The sequence below is a fragment of the Dermacentor albipictus genome, chromosome 4, assembly GCF_038994185.2.
Source record: "Dermacentor albipictus isolate Rhodes 1998 colony chromosome 4, USDA_Dalb.pri_finalv2, whole genome shotgun sequence".
NCBI classification, from domain to species: domain Eukaryota; kingdom Metazoa; phylum Arthropoda; class Arachnida; order Ixodida; family Ixodidae; genus Dermacentor; species Dermacentor albipictus.
Genome location: NC_091824.1, coordinates 2,654,424 through 2,669,561, shown reverse-complemented (window position 1 = coordinate 2,669,561; position 15,138 = coordinate 2,654,424). Strand labels below are relative to the sequence as shown.

The 15,138-nt window shown below is 44.1% G+C and overlaps 1 protein-coding gene across 15 annotated transcripts in view; it reads left to right on the top strand.

Moving 5' to 3' along the window:
• Window positions 1-80: 80 nt before the first annotated feature.
• lili (LMBR1-like protein) overlaps window positions 81-15,138 on the top strand; it is a 362,867-nt gene continuing 347,809 nt past the window's right edge. For 3 of the 15 annotated variants that reach the window (XM_070536785.1, XM_070536775.1, XM_070536786.1), the window contains exons 1-3: window positions 81-409; window positions 770-857; window positions 8,554-8,587. In XM_070536785.1, the coding sequence (XP_070392886.1) occupies window positions 350-409; window positions 770-857; window positions 8,554-8,587 (182 nt within the window). In that variant the 5' untranslated portion in view covers window positions 81-349. Of the gene's footprint in view, window positions 410-769; window positions 858-8,214; window positions 8,333-8,553; window positions 8,588-15,138 lie in introns of those variants that run through there. The other 12 variants (XM_070536780.1, XM_070536782.1, XM_070536778.1 and 9 more) reach the window with 8 other exon arrangements.

Below are 15,138 nucleotides of genomic sequence, written 5' to 3'. Positions count from 1 at the left end.
ATGCATAGAGTTTCCCATAGAGTTTCCTACAAAATTTTGTAGGAAACTCTATGGAGTTTTTTACACTCTATGGCTATATGGGTGTACGCAGCGAGGGCGTTACAGCGACGTTGTGAACGCAACGCACCCGTTCGAACCACCAGGTACGCGCAACGCCGGCCGACGAAGGGCCGAAGCAGGCCGGCCAAGGAATCCAATCCAATTCACCGTCAGGACAGTGGTCCGCAACCGTTTGTCGACGTTTGACTGTCAAAGGTTTTGACAATATACTGGTGCAGACATGTGTAGTTTCAACGGAAACACTGCGAGAAACTGCTGCCATTTAGTGATACTTAATCCTGCCTGAATAATGGAGAATGACACGGATGCTAGGGAGCGCCTCTTTCACAATGCAATCCGTGAAGTACTGGTTCGTGTCAGCTTTGCTTGTCAGCTTGACAAGTGTTTTAATCTTTGGGCACTCGGGTTTTCCATCGTTGTCGCTCGCGTATTGCTCATTCATATGCATTTCGCGTGTCCGCTTTCAGCAGTTTGCATGCTTTAAGCTTTTTAAGCGCTTGTTGTGCACGGCATCTCACCTTGCAAGTTTAGTGAGCCTGACCTGTGACGGAGTATGTACAATGCCATGAGATAATGTTCTTGTCGGCGCGTTGTAAGCATACCGCATAAACTGTTCGTCTAGCGTGGAACCGAATGCTTTCGGAACTTCTAATAACATATCATTTGCCTGCATGTAGATCTTTAAAGTGCTGTTTGCTTCCCGTTTCAGATTCACTTTTTATTTTTTCTTATCCTCTACGTTTTTGCGTACCTTTTGATTTCGAAGTTTAAGAAGAAGAAAGAGTACTACTTTGCTGGTGAGCATTCTATTTTGCACCTAAACTCCATGAATATTTGAAAGCTTATTGTAGTGCAAACGAAGTCTTATAACTTCAATTTGTTTATTGATTCATAGCCTCCTATATTTTTTCATGCCTGCCCACTGACGGGCATAGAGTTTCCTACAAAATTACTAGAGGGAACTCTGGCGCTAGTGTCTACGTGAGCTACAATGGGAGCGATTGTCCTAGCATGGGAATTATGGGAAGTACATGGATTTGCCTAAACTTCGTCCTTTTTGGCTTCAAACGGATTTGTGACTTTGTAAACTCGTCATTTTCAACAGTTTATTGCGTAATAAATAATTAAATAAACATCATTAAAATTGCCCGACAGCAGAATTCGAACACAGGAACTCTAGTACAGAAGCCTGATATTGAAACCATTAAGCTACGGACGCATGTATCGACAAGCGAATGAAACGCACTTATGAATTCATCGAGGGCATGCCAGGGCTTTGAGATGCTTGGTGCGTTTCGATTTGGGCACATAGACAAGCTCAATCGTTGCAATTAATAGCAATTGTACGCGTTCGCGGCGTCTTCTGCACTTCGAAGAATAAAGATTGCGCTGGAATATATGACAATACGATTTATGTAGCGTAATATACAAAGCCACAAGAATGTCTGAATCCATAAGCACGAAGATCAGACAAATCCATGTACTTCCCATCATTTCCATGGTAGGACAACGACTGCAGTTCCCTCTAGTAATTTTTGTAGGAAACTCTATGCTGATGGGAGAAACAAAGCGCGCGTCTGTACCGCCTAGTTCATGCGTGCGCCACCAGATCGCGCTGCCTTCCCATACCCATAGCTGAAAAGGAACACAGACCCCCTATGGCTGGCTTTTTTGGACATCAAGGGAGCCTATGACAGTGTACTTCAAGAGGGCTTGTGGGGCATTCTGGAAACTTTAGGAGTGCAAGATGGAGTAACCAATATCTTAAAAGATATCCATAAAGGTAACCGGGTGATTATACAATGGGAAAAGCAGGTTTCGGAGCCTGTAATGATTCGGCGGGGGCTTAGGCAGGGGCGCCCATTGTCACCTCTGATGTTTATGCTGTACCTACAAGGTTTAGAGGCCAAAATTCAGCAAAGCGGACTCGGCTTCAACCTATCATTTTTCAAACAAGGTAAATTGAACAGTCATTACCAGGACTGATGTACGCGGATGATATTGTATTAATGGCTGACAATGCCGAAGATCTGCAGGAATTAATGGACATAAGTGGTACAGAAGGAGACAGATTAGGCTTGAAGTTTAGCAAAGAAAAATCGGCAGTCATGATTTTTAATGATAACATTTGCGGCGAGCATAAGATACAGGAGGCCACGCTGGAGATAGTTGATAAATACAAGTACCTTGGGGTGTGGATAAATAATGGCATTGAGTATCTGACAGAGTACGAAAAATATCTAACGACTAAAGGTAACAGAAGTGCAGTGATTATGAAGAGTAGGGCACTGTGGAACTACAATAGGTAGTACGAGGGATATGGAAGGGGGTAATGTTTCCAGGCCCGACTTTTGCCAATGCAGTTCTATGTATTAGAGCAGAGACCTGGCAACAGTTGGAAATTAGGCAACGTGGTGTGGGTAGGCTCGCTCTGGGAGCACATGGCAAGACACCAAATCTTGGAGTGCAGGGGGATCTGGGATGGTGTTCTTTCGAGGGCAGAGAGGCTAGTAGCAAGGTAGCATTTGAGGAGCGATTGAGAAAAATGGGTGAAATTCGGTGAACTAGGAAGGTTTTCAGTTACTTATACACGAGGAATGTTGACACGAGGTGGAGGAAGTGAACTAGAAAATTGACAAGCAAATACTTGGGTAGTAGCGGGGGGACAAGTAAGGAATCATCTGTCAAGAAAAAGGTTAAGGAGACAGAGAGGGGTATGTGGAGTACAGAGATGCAAACCAAATCGGCATTGGAGACATACAGGACGTTTAAGCAAGAAATAACCAAAGAAAATATTTACGATAACTCTAAGGGAAGCTCATTGTTGTTTGAAGCCAGGACAGGTGTACTGCGGACTAAAACATACCGAGCCAGATACCAGGAGATTGATTTGGTGTGCGATGCGTGTGGAGAGGAGGAGGAAATGGCTCAACACCTGATACTTGCTTGTAAACAACTTCACCCTGCAGTTGAATCTAACGGGGAACTATTCAAAGCTTTGGGCTTTAAAGACAGTGAAAGTAGAATAGACTTTGAACAGGTAGAAATAACTAAACGGATACTATCTGATTGGTGGAGAATATCAACACAAAAGTAAAGGAGTAAATACATAGGTATGCATGCATATAGAACATTAAAGGCTAGGTGGCGCGCGCCGCCTCCGCCCGATTCAAAGGGTTGAGCATCAATCATCCATCCATCCATCCCTAAAGAAGGCTACAAGGAAGCAATCTAGGGTATAATCTGTCATACAGATTAGGCGGAAAGGTTGCTAAGCAACGACTATCGGGTTTAATGTATGCGGACGATATTGTACTGTTAGCAGATAGCCAGGAAGATTTGCAAACTCTGGGTAATTACTGTGGAGATGAAAGAGACAGTTTGGGTTTTAGTTTTAGTGCAGCTACGTCCGGTGGGATGTTTTTCAACGGTACAACTGACCAGGAGCTTACAATACAAGGCCATGAACTACCCTGAGTGGCTGAATACAAATCTCTCTGGGTATGGACAAACAAAGGGCAGATGTACACGGAAAAGCATGAACAGTCTTTCATAGCAAAAGGGCGAAAAGATGCTGGGATAATGAAACAGGGCATTTTGGGGGTGTAACAGGTATGAGGTACTAAGAGGTATTTGGGAGTAATGGTGCCGTAGCTTACTTTCGGGAATGCGGTCCTGTGCTTAAGGGCAGAAGTTCAGTCAAGACTAGAAGTAAATCAGAGAACTGTTGTTGAAGTGCCCACGGGAAAACCACAAACGAAGCAGTACAGGGGGATATAGGCGGGGCATCGTTCGAAGCACGGGAAGCTCAGAGTAAAATCCTATCCGAAAAATGCCTGAGGAAATTGGACGGTAACAGGGGGGCAGCTAAGGTATTTAAATACCTATACAGAAAGAGCGTTGACTCACAATGGCGCGAAAGAACTAGGAAGCTAACCAGTAAGTATGCCAGACAAGAGGACAGAGAAAGACAGAGCATTAAACGATAGGTTAAAAACGCAAAAGGTAAAAATTGGATAAATTCGATGGAAAAGACGCATAGTGTTGAACTATACCGATGCTGGAAACAGCAGATCAGGAAGCGTTTTATGATAACTCAAGAGGCAGTGCCCTACTCTTTGAAGCTAGGTCAGGATGTTGTAGAACGCGGAGCTATAAAAAGAAATTTAGCAAAGAACAAGACACGTGTACTGTGTGTGGTAAATCTGTAGAAACAATAGAACACCTCATACTAAAATGTGATGGTTTCCATCCCGATGTCGATACGGGCACAGTCACGCTTCCTGAGGCCCTAGGGTTTAGAGATAACAATATTCATGTAAATAAATGTGCGGTAGAAATTAGCAAAAAGTGATTGGAGGATTGGTGGCTCAAAAGCAAAGAGGTGACATAAGGTTAAAAGTATAGGAAGACGTATTTAAAGAAAATTGTAGGAAGACGTATTTAAAGAAAATGGCAAATTTTAATAACTTACAACACAGTTAAACAGATATAAACAGCTTAGCATGGTGGCAACTGCCATCACCCCGTTTCAAAGGGGACGCTCCTACCTCACATCCATCCATCCTGTCCCAGAGCGGACGACGCTGCTTGTGCGCGCTCGTGGAGACACGTTTGGCGTTCGTATTTGACATCAAACTATAATATTAAATCGCATGTTGAATTGATGTTTCTAGACAATGTGCATCTGAAGTAAGCAACACAAAACATGTTGTGGAGAGTCAGCGCTTCATCAGAAAGTGCCGAACTATGGCATCATAGTTCACACTATGAGGGTCTTTCGTGACACTAGTTCTATTTCAGACACTTTAGCCAAGTCGTGTTTGCCTGTTGCATTCATTGCAAAATTTATGACTATTGGGCAAAAAAACTTTGCCAGCAATAGTTTCAGCAGGTTCATTTGGTATCCTGGCGTTGAGCTTATCAAGGTTTCGCGCTTGCGGAGTATTGCAGCCTTCAATCACAGTCTCCTTCAAAGGGTGATTCATGTGCCTTCTTGCGAGAAGAACATTGATAAATTTTTCAAATGCATAGAAAACCACTAAAAGTTGTCCAGATGGGTAATTGAGTCCACCACGGTCTTGGTGCGTTATCAGCGAGGGCGCCGAGGCGTTTGCCTTTGTTAACAGGCTGATGCACTCCACACATTCTATCTTTTCTTGTACAGCTCTTGCGAAGTAGCTGCCTACCATAGCCAATGCTGCAACATCTGGAGTAGGAAGCAGAGGCTGTTCTCGCTTGAATCGCTCTGTGAGCTCAGTACATGCATCTGCAGGGAATTCTTTGCTGGTTCCTTCCCTTGTGTTTTTCTGTTGCGGCAGCGTTGATAAGCTATTGTTGCCTTCTGCTGCAATACGTTGCTCATACTTGAGTCAATGCGATAGCAGTCTTCGGAGTCTTCTCAATACCTGAGAGAACAGCTCGGGCATCCGTCTGATCATTCGAGCCTGCTGACTTCCTCAGCCAGCGAAAAAACGAGTCGATTGGGTCAGACGACATTTTCCTCCTTAAAACAAAGTGAAAGCATATCTCTTCAAGAATATATTGAATGCAGTGAACATTTGAACGAGTTGTCAACACCAGGCCTTCGTATGTTTCCTTGGTTAAGAAGTTCTTCGCCAGGACTGGCTTTTGAGATCGGCCAGGTAGCCGAGGAAGCTTGTTGCAAGCCAGTTTAGCCGTTCATCGCTTGTAGATTCGAACTGCTAGCAGTCGGCATTGTTCTGGTGTATGTGCTAGGTACAATTGCTCACGTGCATGAGCATGAACCAGCAGTGCACAGTGTCCACGAATTCAACCGTCCTACCGACACCCGCAAAACTTGCGTCGCATGTGTGGCCCCCTTGCTTTTGCAGGAGCTTGCAGCTGTCACGGCAGGAGACAAAACATTAATTGCTCTTTTCACGTTCATTTTTTCAATATATGTGGGGAACACGTGTTTTCTTGTTAGAAATCGAACTGGCCCTACAAGGCTGCCTTGCTGCATTTTGTAGAGGCTCTTTAAGTGGTTCGCCGTTATTTCGCCGCCTTTTCCTATGTCACGCGACAAAAACTGCAATCGCACGTTTTTAACCAAGTGGCACTGATCGAATGCTAGGAAAAGCTTTCGATTCGGTGTTCCTGGGTGCTCAATAAAATGCATGGGGCTTCTGTTGCATAGAAGTTGGAACGCTAAGACATTGATCTTGTGGTTGTCGGTGACAATATGCATGACGAAAATCCTATGTCTTCAACTTCCTTCAGGATGTGTTGCATGAGTGTGTGTAGCTTGCGGCCAGTGCAATTTCTCAAGACGAAGTAGGCCACGGGTATTTTGAACGAAACTGAAAGGCTGTTGAGGACAAAGCACAGAAGTGAGCTGGCCAGCAAAGGCTCATTTGTTGTTTCCTTAGGAAAGCTCCCACCATAGTCTGGTTCGCCAATGAAGGCGTCCCTTTGTTTATGGTAAAGTAGCTTCTGTTTCACGTGCATTTCATGTACAATTAACGAGCACGCTCTGGCTTCCGATGAGGGATGAGAAGCGAGCTCGGTCAGCAAGTCCGAGGGAATGCAAGTATGGGGCGCGAGTGCCGCCACGGAGAGCCGAGGGCCATGGACGGTCTCCGGGGCACCATTACGCGTGCATGAAAAAGTATAGGAGGCTATGATTGACCTTATGCAAGAAACAGTTACTCATGCACTGTAAAACATGGCATTTGATGTTGTAACAATAGTTGAGAAACTTTGTGGGCATGTGTTTTTTGAGTGCACCAAGGTGTGAATATGTGGGTATTAAGCTACATGTAGCTGATGAAAGAGGACAGTGCTTATTAACAGTACGTAAAACAGATGACACAGCAGGCTCAAAAAAGAGCTTGTGTGTTCAGCACTGTCTATAGATTTTTGTTTATTGGGGGCGAGCTCCATCACTGGAAAAGCAGGCGCCACCGTCGGCATGACGTGACATGAGGGATCACGTGGAGAAAGCGGCCACGTCGGCTGCTTCGGAAGCGCTGAAGAGAACTGAGAACGAAAGCTTAAAGTTCCACTTGTTGCGTGGTTCTGATTAAGTGGTGAGGCTTTCCCGCCTTGGGTGTCTGCTTGACAAATTTGAAAGCACTATAATAGGTAGTGGCTGCCTTTGGAGGCATGCAGCACGGTAGGCTACTGCATGCTCGTTGCCGCAGTGCCGGACGTATGCAACGAAGCCCGGTGTCAGCCTTATTCGCATGCAGCCGCAGGAGAAGAAGCTACATGAAGCTTGGCTCGCAAAACGTAAAACCGGCAAACAGCCATTGGCTACAACTCGGGTATGCAGCAAGCGCAGACGCAATGATTTCTGCTACGGCACTGAGTCTGCGATGTTCGGTGAGGGGCAGAAAACGTGCACCGAGATACATGTCCGCTGCCCCGCTGTCATGATGGTTTGGTCTGTGAACTTGTTGATGCTAGATACTGGCAACTTCATTGGAATGGAAAGGGAGTGGTAAGAAGCACATTAAAAAAAGGCATGGCATATGGTCATGTTTGTGTTATGAATTAATACACTGGTTTATGAAAAAGAAGCAGCGGGAAATCACACGCTGAGAAGACTGATGAAAATAAAGTGCAACACAGCTTGAGAAATAATATTGAATCGTCCAAGAATTTAGAAAAGAAAGATTGAATTGTCATGACGGCACATCACAGTCGCCGTAGGCGTCGACATCTTTATAACGAAATTATTTTTGAACAGCTCTGATAGCGTCCACACGACAAGGGTTGTTTGTGTACTGTCAAATGCTCGTACTCTGCGGCCTAAAACTCAGCATGGTGCGAAAACGTGCACGCAGCGAAAGCAAAACATTGTGCGCAGACATGCATGCAGACGCGCAGTCGGTCGCTGCGAACCTGTGCGATCGCTGCATTGAGGCTTCATTCTGTTGTGCTCCATCTGGTTATGCAGACAGCCTACTGTAAGAAAATACTTCACATTGTTTGCTCTCAACATTCGCCTACCTTACACTCGAGAAGCCGGTTCGGGAGAATCCATCGTGATGACGGCGCACAGCGGCGTTCACTATACTTATTCGGTAAAGAGATAGCATCTATAAACAATTCTGTGCTTTCACTTTGCCCAAGATTATTATTTCAGCAGTTAGAAATTTCTCTTGTTCTGAGACTACTTACAGAAATGTCCAGGAGGGCTGCCACGTGGTGTTTTTATTGAGCGCAGTAAGCCAAACCTATGAGGAGCGTGCCGCGTGATCCCTCATACTATGCAAGGGCAGCGCTTCCGACAGATGGCGACTCCGTAAGTCCTCGCCCCCAATATGCTCAGGGAATGAATCTTCCCATGAATAAACATAGTTATTGCTACTAAGCACTTCGTATGGCTTTATGTTCAGTTAAACAGTGCCATTTTGTTTAATTTCTCTAGGTATGCAGTACTTTGTCGAAATTTGCATACTTTTCAGTATTTTGCTCTGGGCTTATTCTTGTCATTGCTTCTGATTTGTTGTTTGATGTTTTCAGAGGATGATGAAGATGCCATTGTGTACCGAATATCGTGAGTACACAAGATTTTATATTAACATGTGTACTTTATCAGGCGACCACTTCTCACCGCCTGACAAATGTTATCGCACAGCGCAGGACGTGCCTGCATGTAAAAGAAGTTTCTGGAATGTTATCGATGGTTCCATCCGCTGTCTTTCCCTGCAACTTGTGTAATCTGTTTGCATGTATGCACGACGCGAATAGTGTAGAACTTTGTGGAAAACACGCGGGTCCCAGTGGTTACTGTGGAACATTTGACGACGGATCTATAAAAGCCAACGCGCTTGACCCGCTGATCAGATTTTCGCCGATCGCTGATCGTGTTTGCCGCTGTCGTTGTGCTATAAGTGTAGCCTGTTTTTGTGGGCACAGGTTCGCCCAATAAAAGTTAGTTTTGTCTTTCACAGCATTGCTCCTGTGTTCTTCAACGTCACCACCACGTGACAATATGTAGCCCCATTAACAAAAATACGACAGAAGCACAGCATGTCACCCGTTGAGTGCATCACTCAAAGTCATCACGTTATGTAAATTCTTTTCAAGTTTATTACCTGTATTAAAAACAGTAGAAATGTTAATTTGAAAATTACCATCTGATTTCTGTTCTTCCCTTCGTTGACATAGTTCTAGAGAAATTTATAGAAACAAGACTACACAAGTGCTATGTGAAATTTAACATGCTAACTTCGCAGCTTGGATTCCGCTCAGGGTTGTCTACAAATGCTGCCATCGCAGGTTTCACGGTTAATCTTTCACGGTCTATCTTTGGTTGTAGTTTTTCTTTTTACTATTGTCATTGTGATTGGTATACTTTATAGTTCTTGTGTGCAGTTTTGCTATACGTATAATGCCAGCCAATATTTTTTTTTCATGTTATACTTTTTCCTACGAAAGCTTATATTTGCTGTCATACCATATTATCATTGATTCCTCTCCATTTATTTGTGTTAAATTGCAAATTTGAGCCATTTGTTTGTACACTGATGAGTTACTTTGCACTTCTATTACCCCCCTTACTCAATGCCCTGTCAAGGGGCCTGTAAGGTATCTTCAGTAAATAAATAAATAAATAAATATTAAGTCTTACATTGATCATGGTGATACTTCAGCTTCTGTATTTATAAATTTCTTTAGGGCTTTTGATTCTATTGACCATAACATTCCTTTAATAAAGGGAAAATCAGACATCCACCCGTTCGTAGCAATTGCTACAAAGGAAACCCAAACGGGTTCCTTGAAGGAAAAGCCTCAGAGTTGAAGAAATAGTTTGTCCTGGTCCGGGAGTCGAACCCAAGACCACCGCCTTTCCGGGGCAGCCGCTCTACCATCTGAGCTAACCAGGCGGCTAGCACATGGCAGGGTGAAGTTGAATTTGTCGACAACACACGAAGCAAAGGCAAGTGTTTAACATAGTAGTTCTGCGGAAACCTGCAAGGTGGGTTTTCTTTGGAGCAATTGCTACGAACGGGTGGATGTCTGATTTTCCCTTTACTAATTGTCTCCACCTTGCAGGTTTCCGCAGAACTACTACGTCATAACATTCCTTTTTTGAAGCTTGATTGTTATGGTATTGTTGGGTTAGTGCTATCACTGCTAAACAGTTCTTTTGTCTAATAGATGGCAGCTTTTTGTTGATGATTGCTTTTTTAATCTGTCATATTATTTTAAAGCAGTTCCCGAAGGATTTATTTTAGGGCCCCTTTTGTTTTTAACATACATTAATGACTTGCCTTATTGCCTTTCTTGCTCAAAGTGTATCGTGTATGCAGACAACATGACCATCTTTGCGCACAGCTCTCACCCTAAAGGGGCCCCGAACCACATTTTATCGAAGTGGAGAAAGGCATCTGAAGCGGAAATAGGCTATTTTAGAAATATTTTGCCACAAAAAGTACTTCAATGCGTTCAGCAGAAGCAGAGTTATTGGCAGTCAAACAAAGCCTCCGCTGTGCTCTCGTTTCTTCTTCAGTGCCTTGTACTGCGAGGGCTACGGTGCAGTGGGGAAGCCCATAAAGCTCAGCCTTCAACATGTCACTGTGGCGTTCAGCTAGATTTTCATTTTGAATGTTAATGTAGATGCCATGATTTCCGCCTCTGGTGCCTACGATGCACTAAACAAGCACGGTTGCCCTCAGCGAGCTGCAGTGCGCTTAGCCAGTGGACCCGTGGCAGCACCCCGCGGGAGCACCCCGCGGCCGCTGTGGTATCTATGCCATGTAGCTGACTGCAGCTTGTCAGCTGTCGGCCAATAGCAGCTGAGGGAATGACGAAATAGTGCGTCTAGGAGAGAGTGAGGACAGGGCCTTTGTTGGAAAGAGAGCATTTGAGAGAAAGGTGACTTCGCTTGCGAGTTCCGTGGACCGCGTTAGACAGCAAAATTTGGCTGAGGTGTTCACAGCAGTGTGTGCTACCTGCAGACTATGTTATTTCACCAAGCCCGAGAGGTGTTTCAGGGCCCCTCTAATGTTTTAATTTCCAATATACAAGCAGATTTAAATTCCCTGGTGCAATGATGTGCTGCAAACTGGCTATCAATTGCCACTTCTGAATCATATTTGATGCTTTTTCATTCACCAAACAGGAAAACTATGTCTTCTTGTATTTTCATCAGCAACCAGACTTTATCTGATCATGTTAGTTTTCTCGGAGTCATTGTTACCACTCATCTTATGTTTCATAAACACATTTATTCAGTCAGCATTAGAATATGTTTTGGCATATGTGCCCTTCTTAAAACCAGATTCTACTCCCATCTCCGTGTACTCGCAACATGAGCCATACATAAACTTGGCCAATATATACTGCATCTCGTCATACTTGCAGAAGTACATGTTACTGGGCTAGTCGGTTCATATTGTTGAATAGACCATAAATATGACCTCTTTGGCCCAAACTTGGAAGGACGGAAGGGAACAAGGGGAGCACCATGTTCGCTTCCCTTGTTCCTTTCCGTTTGTTTGCGCCAAACTGATCATATTTATGGTCTACTCAACGTCACATGTACCTTACTCTGTTAATCTCTCCCCATTGATTAAACTCCAGAAACAAACTGTTTGCAATACTAAGTTTGCTGCATAGTTTTTTACCTTCATTTTCATTTTTGTCGACCTTAATATTTTGCATTTGTCTAGCCTTTATATTTATAATATAGGCATAATGTTCTTTAAAATTTATAAACATATTGTCACTTCAGAAATTTTTCCACATGTGCTCTCTAATCCTACGTAAACTTGCTTTACTACCCATCGTAACTTGCTCTTGCCTACTACCTGTACTAATTATGATGGATTTGCCTCGCATTTTTCTCCAGTAGCATTCTGAAATAACTTACTCACACACGAAATCTGTTGCTTCCTTGCAAATGTTTAAGAAAATCCTGGAACTGTTTCTGTTTTTAAACCATAAATAATCGCCATCTACCAGAGAACATTATTGACTCAGTTATATATGTATTTTTTTTGTAATATATGCTCCCCTTCATTTGCTTTGCTTCATACCAACAAGGCAAAGGTCGTGCCCACAGTGATTAACCCTGAGGACCTCCTTCTGTACGCGCACAACTATGTGCTATTTATAATATATTGTCACATGGTCGTGACGTCAACGAACACAGTACCAATACTGTGAAAGGCAAAAACTAGCTTTTATTGGGCGAACCTGTGCCCACAAAACAGGCTACACTTAAAGCACAACGAGAGCGGCGAACACAGTCGGCGATCGTCGTAAATGTGATCAGCGGGTCAAGCGCGTCGGCTTTTATAGAGCAGTCGTTGAATGTTCCAGACTAATCGTTCGGACCCGCGTGCCTTCCACAAAGTTCTACAGCATTCGCATTACGCGATGAAATCAGATAACACAAGGTTCGGCGACAACAGACAGCCGGGTAGAAGCATTGATAACTTTCCAGAAACGTCGGATACATGCAGGTGCGTCCCTCGCTGTGCGATTACAGTTGTTAAGCGGCGAAACGTGGTCGCCCGATAAAGATAAGTACACATGTCAATATGTAAAAAACTTGAATTGAATTGGAAGGTGAACCTCAAAAAGGGGACCCGTGCAAAAGGATTGGAACCATCGTGCAAGAGCCAATAGCTGATTCTGATATCGACGTGTGTCGCCGGGTTTGCACCATCAGACCAAATGGAAGAAAGACTGTCTGATTTGTGTAGTGCATGAAGCGAGATTCAATCTTGCTAGGAAGGCATGTCACTTGCAAACACAATAGCATGCAAGCAGATGCATTTAAATTTAGAATAGAAGGAATTGGTATTTGTGTCAGTATTTATTTCACACAAAAGTAGAAATTGTGACTAGGAAAGCACGAAAAAAGCTGCAGGAACAGCAGCTTGACTGGCCCCACCTCCCCATTCATCCAGCAGCAATGTGCAGTTTGGTGCATAATTGCATGGTTTGTTGCATAGTTGCATGGTTTGTTTTAGCTCTAGTTTGCCCCCGCGCGCCTACATACTACCGCTCGCGCATTGGTATGCACGCGCGCGTGCGGCCATTTGGATTTTGTTTTGTGGGTGGTTTCGGCTTTTTGCGCTTGCGAAACTGATGGCTATCTCATTCCTAATCGCTCAAAGGGCCGCTTGTTTCTCGCTCGTTTAGTGCTCACAGGGGTGTGCATAGGAAGGATGCCGCCGTGCATGCGTTTCTGTTCCTTTTCTTGTTTTTAACACTCTCGAAAACTTATTGCCCTAGCTGGTTGGCGATAAGATGAAGATTAGCGGAAGTTTGTCACACGTGTTGCTTTTTTTGATGGGCCCACAACCAAACAGTTTTCTTGAGTGCGCGCACCTACACAGTTCGATTACGCTACGGATGTACGTATCAGTGTAAGAGCAGGAACATATGAGGCTTGCGAAATATTCTCATGTGCGGATTTTCAAAGCCTTGGAACTGGGTGTATAAAAATGCATCAAATTTTTAATTCTGATAAGTTTATTTCCTTTTTTATTGTTGTTATTCATGAATGAAGAGTGCATATATACCAATGCAAAATATTTTTTTCTCACTGTACGGTCACCCTAGAAAAATTACAGTAATTTTTTTCGAAATAGGTCCCTAAGAAGAATCGGAAGCTGCAATAAAAAAAATCGACCCTGGGTAGTCGCATATGATGAAAAAAAAATGGACCCTCGAAGGGTTAAACATCAATGTTACTTGCGGGATGCCACATGGACATGCTTAATGGCATTAAAGCGTAATGCCATTCACGACATAGTGCGTTCTCGTAACTCACTTGGCCACCAAATGCGTACTCTCGTTCCCAATGTCTCCACATTCTGCAGAGACTAAACGGATTCTTAGTGAATGACAAATAATATATTCTTCACTTTCTTTGAAAAATTGGTCTTTCTTGCGGTGTGATGCGTTCTTACAATTGAGTGAATGGGCATGGGAGAGCGGCAACCATGCAGTCGCCGTTAAACCCTTTTTGCTTCTACATGCAGTTCATCGAGCTTCTTGGAGCATGGCTGTATTCCTCGACCTGCGCATGTGCGGTTTCACTAGTGCTCATCTTTAATGACTCACTGACACCGCTGCCAGTCCTGCTATCTGACGCTAGTCGAGATCTTTGGTGCCAGCAAGTAATCCAGGGCGCCATCTTCATACCTTTGCACACGGATTCACAGCTATCAGGAGCGACATCTCCCTTCTGGCTCTACTTAAGTGGCTGCCTTCGTCCAGCCACTTTCAGTGGGCACGGGAAATTGGCAACCATGCAGTCACTGCTAAACCCTTTTTGCTTCTACATGCAGTTCATAGTGCTTCTTGGAGCATGGCTGTATCTCTCGACCTGCGCATGTGCGGTTTCACCAGTGCTCATCTTTAATGGCTGCCAGTCCTGCTATCTGACGCAAGTCAAGATCTTTGGTGCCAGCAAGTAATCCAGGGCGCCATCTTCATACCTTTGCACCCGGATTCACAGCCGCCAGGAGTGACATCTCCCTTCTGGCTCTACTTAAGCAGCTGCCTTTGTCCGGCCACTTTCAGTGGGCATGGGAAAGTGGTAACCATGCAGTCGCCGCTAAACCCTTTTTGCTTCTACATGCAGGTTTTAGAAGCTCCGTCTCTTTACTCTAAACATACGAGTAACGTCTGTCTGCTGCTTTTCCCGTGCCCAAGTGTATTTTTTCCCTCACTGTGAATGTGCGTTTGTTGAAAGGCTACTCATCCTATGTGGTGACGTTGAACTTACTCCGGGACCCGCATCTGACATGCAATACAAAGAACTTGCAGCCATTTCTGCCCTTTCAGCAAAAATAGATTCATGACACACAGAGGTAATGAGTGGTCTCGCCAAATTAAAAGAAAAGCAAGCTCAATTAACTAATCAAGTGTGTGATTTAACCACTATATTAACGACAGTAAAATCGCTTCTTGAATCACTTGAGCTTAACCCGTCGTCAGCCGATATACCTGCTGTTGTAGCTCATGCCTTTAAAACCGAAAATGCCTCTCTCCTGATACGTCTTGATGATCTAGAAGATTGCTCCCGCCATGATAACTTAATATTTTATAGTATTTCTGACACTTTGTCAGAAAGATGGGCGC